The sequence below is a fragment of the Mandrillus leucophaeus genome, unplaced genomic scaffold (assembly GCF_000951045.1).
Source record: "Mandrillus leucophaeus isolate KB7577 unplaced genomic scaffold, Mleu.le_1.0 Scaffold245, whole genome shotgun sequence".
In the NCBI taxonomy this organism is placed as follows: domain Eukaryota; kingdom Metazoa; phylum Chordata; class Mammalia; order Primates; family Cercopithecidae; genus Mandrillus; species Mandrillus leucophaeus.
In genome coordinates this window covers 1160055-1166708 of record NW_012102532.1, presented here as the reverse complement: position 1 = coordinate 1166708, position 6654 = coordinate 1160055, and the positions used below count along the sequence as shown (strand labels likewise).

At 52.9% G+C, this 6654-nt stretch overlaps 2 protein-coding genes across 9 annotated transcripts in view; both read right to left on the bottom strand.

Annotated features, from left to right (window-relative positions):
* Positions 1–3242, bottom strand: part of PTPN6 (protein tyrosine phosphatase, non-receptor type 6) — a 16641-nt gene extending 13399 nt beyond the window's left edge. The window contains exons 1-2 of one of the 3 annotated variants that reach the window (XM_011983034.1): positions 2970–2988; positions 2293–2294 (exon numbers count right to left, since the gene is read on the bottom strand). In XM_011983034.1, the coding sequence (XP_011838424.1) occupies positions 2293–2294; positions 2970–2979 (12 nt within the window). In that variant the 5' untranslated portion in view covers positions 2980–2988. Of the gene's footprint in view, positions 1–2292; positions 2295–2965 lie in introns of all 3 variants that reach the window. The other 2 variants (XM_011983035.1, XM_011983036.1) reach the window with 2 other exon arrangements.
* Positions 3243–3698: 456 nt separating this feature from the next.
* On the bottom strand, positions 3699–6304 carry LOC105541818 (chromosome unknown open reading frame, human C12orf57). Of its 6 annotated transcripts, none has more exons than XM_011983041.1 (3): positions 5978–6304; positions 5016–5192; positions 3699–3930 (listed from the first exon to the last, which is right to left on the bottom strand). In XM_011983041.1, coding segments are annotated over exons 1-3 (330 nt in total). In that variant the 5' UTR covers positions 5979–6304; the 3' UTR covers positions 3699–3778. The 6 variants fall into 6 exon arrangements, with proteins under 6 accessions (XP_011838431.1, XP_011838433.1, XP_011838430.1 ...); XM_011983043.1 differs by lacking the exon at positions 5978–6304 and adding an exon at positions 5453–5825 and having other exon boundaries at positions 5016–5275; XM_011983040.1 differs by lacking the exon at positions 5978–6304 and adding an exon at positions 5453–5825 and having other exon boundaries at positions 3700–3930.
* Positions 6305–6654: the final 350 nt, after the last annotated feature.

Genomic DNA, 6654 nt, shown 5'->3' with positions numbered 1-6654 from the left:
AGGCAGTCTGGAAGGGCAAATAAAGCAAAATAATCTGTAGAAAATTCGTGAACTTCTCTGAGCCTCAGAATCCCCATGGACAAATGAGCTTAACAATATTTCCCAAATACTGATGTGAAAAGCTGGTAAGTGGCAGGGTTTCAGTGCCGCCAGCTTTTACATTATAGTATTAATCCTCAGGCCAACACTACTTAGTAGGTGTTATTCACCCAATTATAGAAATAGAAACTAACACTCAGAGATGTTAAGTAATTGGCCAGGGTCACAAGCTAGTGAGTGGGAAGGTGGGTAAAACAAGGATGTCAGATGCCGGAGCCTGGTGCCCTTTCCACCACCAACCATACCGCAGCAGACAGCGTCGGGGTCAGATGGGATAGGCACCGCCACAGCCCATGATGGAAGGTGGAGGAAGAAGTGCTCCCCCAGAGGCAACATGCATCAGGGCAAAGGGGTGGCACGCACAGAGTCCACATGTGCAGTGCCTGGCTGTGAGCAAGCCGTGTGGCTGCAGCAAAGCTGCTCTGAGAGGTCGGGACCCTGCTGTAGAGGGTCATTCAAGGCCAGGCTGAGAAACCAAGGATGGAATGTGCACCAGGGGAGGCCTGGGCAAGCTACCTGGCGGGAAAACGACCACGGAAAGGATCAAGCACCAGAAGACTCAGTTGGAACCCCATGGGTGGGGCCGACAGTGACAAGACGTGCACTGGGGCAGGAGCAGACGTGAGTGTGAGAAGCAAGAATCAGCACGGCTGGGGAGCCACCCACCCACAAACTCACCAGTACTCTGTAATCAGGTTGTCACTTTTTCTTTTTTGTATTTTTTTTGGGGAAGGAGTCTCTCCCTGTCACCCAGGCTGGAGTACAGTGGCGCAGTCTTGGCTCACTGCAACCTCTGCCTCCCAGGTTCGAGCAATTCTCCTGCCTCAGCCTCCCTAGTAGCTGGGACTACAGGTGCGCCCTACTGTGCCCGCCTAATTTTTTTTCTTTTCTTTTCTTTTCTTTTTTTGTATCTTTAGTTGAGGCAGGGTTTCACTATGTCGGCCAGGCTGGTCTCGAACTCCTCCCAAAGTGCTGGGATTACAGGCGTGAGCCACCGCGCCCAGCCAGTTGTCACTTTTTCTTTCTTCTTTCTTTTGGCCAGTTGTCACTTTTTCTTTTTCTCTTTATTTTTTTTCTTCTTTCCTCTTTCTCGCGTTCCTTTTCTTCCTTCTTTCTCTTTTTCTTTCTTTCTTTCTCTCCTTCCTTTCTTCCTTCCTTCTTTCCTTCCTTCCTTCCTCTCTCTCTCTCTTTTTGACACAGAATCTTGCTTTGTCACCCAGGCTGAAAAGTGCAGTGTCACAATCACAACTCGCTGCAGTCTCGACCTCCTTGGCTCAGGTGATCCTCCTGCCTCAGCCTCCCAAGTAACTGAGACCACAGGTGCGTGCCACTATGTCCACCTATTTATTAGTAGTAGTAGTCATAGTTGAGATGAGGTCTCTCTGTATGTTGCCCGGCGTGGTCTTGAACTCCTAGGCTTAAGTGATCCTCCCACCTCAGTCTCCCAAACTGCTGGGACTACTACATGCTTGGGCCATCATACCCAGTTTTTTTTTTTTTTTTTTTTTAATAGAGATGGAATCTCTCTATGTTGCCCAGGCTTGTTTTAAACTCCTGAGCTCAAGCGATCCTCCCATCTCGGCCTTCCAAAGTGCTGGGATCACAGGCATGCACCACCTCATCTGGCCAGGTTTTCACTTTCAACATCCCAGATCCAACAAGGTCTAACCTGCCGTGGCCCTGCCTCTGCTCCACGAGGGCCCTCTGCCACGGACACACGGTCCTTTGTTTGTTTGTTCCCACATTAGGGCTTTGTGCTCACCATCTCCTCTGCCCAGGGATGCTCGACTCCTGATCACCACATCACATGGCTGGCTCCTCTTCCTCCTCAAGCAGGTCTCAGCTCAAATGTCACCTCCTCAGGAAGGCCTCCCCGATCCCTCCAGCTAGTAATGTCACCTGCACACCCAGTCACTTGCTAGCACATGAAGCTGGTTCATTTTCTTTTTTTTTCTTTGAGACAAGGTCTCGCTGTCGCCCAGGCTGGTGTGCAGTGGTGCAATCACCACTCACTGCAGCCTTGACCTCCCAGGCTCACAGCTGGAACCACAGACGCATTCCACCACACCCAGCTAATTTCTTATTTTTTGTAGAGACAGGGTCTCACTATATGGCCAGGCTGGTCTCAAACTCCTGGGCTCAAGCAATCGTCTTGCCTCAGCCTCCCAATGTGCTGGGATCACAGGCGTGAACCACTACACCCAGCCGAGGCTGTTTCATTTACTGCATAACACTTCTGAGAATCTGCAATGATCCAATTTATTGGGTTATTTGTTCAGTCTGTAACCTCCCACTGGAATGTAAGCTCCGTGAGAGCAGGGACCATGTCTGTCTTGTTCACTCCAGTATTACCAGCATCTTAAACAACACCCGGTGTGTAACAGACGCTCAACACGTACCTGTTGAATGAATGATGCAGGGGAAAGGGAAGTGAAAGGAAACGGAAGGAAGATGGGACCAAAGTCAGATGTTGGGAAGAGCGGGGAAGTTGGCTGGGCATGGGAGGGCCTTCGCGGGTGGCCTCTGATTGCTGTTTCAGGTGTTGTGAGCTACCCACGGGGGACGGGTCCTAAGCAGGAGACAGAAGCAGGAGCCCAGAGGCTGGAAGTAGAAATGCAATGGAGAGAACAGATACACACTTGTCAGGGGGAGAATGTTAAAGATGGGGCAGAGGGGCATGAGTGAGCCTGGGGGTCCTCACACTTTGCGGGAAGGGGAAGGTTCATAGGGACCGGAAGCAGGCGTAAGGCAGGGCAGCGGCAGATCGCACTCACGCTCACATACATGATGGACTGAGCATCAACAAGGCCCTCCCTCCCTCCAAAACTAACAGGAGACTAGGACCCAGGTGGTGCCTGGGACTTACCCACAGGACAGCATCTCTCTGTAGGGATGGGGAAGTCACAGCGGAGGGCCACAGGGGGCGGGGCTGAGCCAGGGGCACAGCTGTGCTCAGCGGCCCAAGCCAGGAGAGGAAGAACCACTCAGAAATCAGCCACTTCCTCCTCGATCCAGCCTGCCAGGCCAATGGCACCGCAGGGACAAACCCTGGACTAATAGTCTCCAGGAAAAGGACAGGTGGGGCGGGGCTGGCCTGAGACCGCCCACAGTGGCCAGCTTCCCTGCAGCCCCGGTGCGGGAGTACAGCAGGCCTGCCCGCTGGGCCAGGGCCCCCTTCCCTCGGGAGAGGAGGAGCCACCTGGAGCTCCACCTGGAGCTCAAGCTGACAGAGCAGCGGGACGCTGGGTAGGAGCAAAGACCAGGAAGTAACCCTGGCTGAGGGAAGAGCAACCAATGGGGGAAAGCTCTCAGTAGGTGGAAACCAAAGGGCCTAAGGGAAAGTCCTAACAGCCCAATTCCTCAGAGAAGGAGGTGTCCCCAGTGCAGGCCCGCCCACCCACCCAGAGCATCTAGGGGCTCAGTCCAGCCTCTCACCCTGCCCTGGGGGAAGGGGAGGAGCCTCAGGCCCTCACTGGAGCAGGGTTAGGCCCAGCCAGGAGTATAGGAAGGAGCTACATGGGGATGGGGCCTGGAAAGGCAGAGGGAATCTGGGAAGGTGAGATGGGGGTTGTCAAGTCTGCAAAAGACTGACACCAAGGCTAAGTCACAGGCACGTTTATTATCGTCTGGAACATCAAGGCCTTTCCTTCCCTGGCAGGGGCACAGGGAGGGCCAACTCTCAGGAGGCAGCCACGCTGCCACCAGCAGCAGGCCCGTGGGGTGGCAGGGTCATGGGCGGCAGGAACAGCGCCTTCAGCTTGCCTGACAGGCTGGCGATCTCAGGATCCTGGGCTTCGTAGGACTTGACCAAGCGAGCAAATTTAAGGACACCTGCAAGAGGGAGTGGAGGGTCAATGCTTCTTCCAAGGACCAGCTGCGTAAGACAGCTGGAGGGGGTGGTAGTTTAAGCACGAACTGCTTCCCCACTGGCTGGGCAGCTGTTTGCAAAACAGGACGCATGCAGGCCTCTGTCCTATGTGGTTTGGATCAACTTCTTGGTCTACACTGGGCACAACTAGATGGGGTGCAGTGAATGAAAATATCCCAAGGCAGTGTGCTTCTTGCTCTCAGGTGAACCCTTTTAGCAGTTTAGTCACTGGAACCCCATGAATGAACACCAGACCCCAGGTCTGTAGCTGGAACGCAGGAAGGCTATGGGGCAGCAGAGCTGAATCAGTCAGCACCTTTGGGGAACACCAGGATCTCACCAAAAATTTAACCACCAACCCCCAAACAGAAACTAGCTGCAACACCCTGGAGAGACTGCAGCCACTGCTGTGATGCAGACATCTCACTAAAAGATGGCACAACAGCGCTGACGTCCAGCTCTGCTACTACTAAAAGTCTGCACCATTAGCGTTTGCTCCCTCATCACAAAATGGAATAATAATGTGATTCACAGTACAGGTTGACCATCCTTAATTAGAAAACCCAAAATCTGAAATTATTTGAGTGCCAGTGTGAAGCCAAAAATGGAAAATTCCACACCTGACTTCATGGTGGGGGGTGGGGGTGGGGGGACTGTAGTCAAAACGCAGTCAAAACTTTGTCTCATGCACAAGATTATTCAGACTATTACATAAAATTACTTTCAGGCTATGTGGTTAAGCTGTATGTATACGAAACAAAACAATTTCGTGTTCAGATTTGAGTCCCATCCCCCAAGATATCCATGTATACGTAAATATTCCGAAATCTGAAAAAATCCGAAACACTTCTGGTCCCAAGTATTTCGGATAAGGGATACGGAACCTCTCCTGTACAAAATGCAACTCGGAGGCACAAGCTCAGGGTAGACCCTGAGCTCTGAGTGCCAACACTGTCGCCGTGTGGCGAGAAAGGGGACAACCGCTCAGGGCCCCATAGATCCGGCGCCCTCTCCCGACCCAACCCCCGCCTTCCCGCGTCTGACCCACCTTCTCCGTCGCAGCTGAAGCCATAGGCTTTGATAACCTCCTGCTGGATCTGCGTGGCCACGGGCAGCACGAATTGCAGCATCTTACCCATGTCGTTGCACGCGTTATCCCGAGCCTCGTCCATGCGCACTGCATTCTCAGGGGCGGAGAACGCCTGGATCACCTCCGCCAGGACCACTGCGCGTCAGAGGCATCCCAGGGAGGCGTCGGAGAACGGAGAGCGGGCCCAGTGGAGAGCGCAGGGAATTAATGGATTGAGGCTATAGGTAACCCAATAAGATCCCGAGTCTTGGGGGCAAGCGCCCCACTTAGAACGACGAGACCCGGCGTCCCCTACCCTGTTTTCCCGGCGGACGAAGTCAGGTTTGTCGCCCCACATCCTCCGCCCGCATCCTCCCCGGACCGGCAACCCATGCCTTCACTACGATTATTCTCACCCTTTGCCTGCTCAGCGCTCAGGGCCGCGGGTTGGGCCGCTGCGGACGCCATACGGCGTCTGAAGCTGCAAGTGCAGCGGAGATAAATGGAAAGCTCAGGAAGAAAGAGCCACGTCCTACTAACAGTTCCCAAGACCAGTGGGAGCGGAAAGGAAGCAGCATCCGGTGTAGCCGGAAGCCCCCAGGCGTGGTCCGAACCTTCGTATCCAAAGCGTCTAACATCGCTTGCACCGAGAAAACTATTTACTAAAAAAACCTTCCAGAAATCGTGCGCGCTAAACACATTCTATTGTTACGAACAAGCTATGTGAAAGGGGCTTTCCGGCAAATACCGGAAAGCCTGCTAGACAAATTCTAAAAGAGCTGTAACACTGCCGCGCATGTGTCTAGAGAGAAGAAGGGATATGCATGAACTCCACAATTGCTGAGGGTGAACTCAGGTGGCTTTTTTTTCTTGTTCCTATTACTGTATAAACAACGATGCATGTTGTAACTTTCAGTAGGAAAAAGAATATTCTAAGGAACTTAAGTCATTTTCTAGAGTTCGCGAACATTTGCTCTCAGCCTATGCAAATGAGTTCGATGCTGATTGGTTGAGATACCAGCCAGTCACAGCCCGTTCGTTGTTGTTAAGCCCAGAGACCTGGATTCGGCAGTAAAAGCCCAGAGCAAAAGCCATTCTCGCACTTTCCTAAAATGGCCTTGTCTACTGATGGGCGACGGAGAATAACGCCCGGCCTGATTTCCCTTCCCTTCCAGGCTTTTGAGATTATCAACCACTCCCTTCTCAAACTGTAGGGTGGTTAAGGATGCCAGGTACTAATCGCCTGGATCTATTAAAACTAGCCCACCCCATCCGCGCTTCATAACTGGTTTTGTTTTTTGTTTTTGAGACGGAGTCTTGCTCTGTCGCCAAGCTGGAGTGCAGCTGGGGGGATCTTGGCTCACCACAACCACCACCTCCTGGGTTCAAGCGACTCTTCTGCCTCAGCCTCCCAAGTAGCTGGGACTACAGGCGCGCACCACCATGCCCAGCTAATTTTTTAGTAGACACAGGGTTTTGCCATGTTGGCAGGCTGGTCTCGAACTCCTGACCTCGTGATCCGCCCGCCTCGGCCTCCCGAAGTCCTGGGATTACCAGCGTGAGCCGCCGCGCCTGGCCTCATAACCGTTTCTTAAACTATTCCATGGAAAGGATTCAG

Excerpts from the sequence above, each read along its gene's own strand:
- LOC105541818 (XM_011983038.1), bottom strand. The coding sequence starts at position 5,504 with ATGGCGTCCGCAGCGGCCCAACCCGCGGCCCTGAGCGCTGAGCAGGCA. Across the intron at positions 5,193-5,452 it reads GAGCGCTGAGCAGGCAAAGG|TGGTCCTGGCGGAGGTGATC; the intron begins GTGAGAATAATC and ends TCTGACGCGCAG.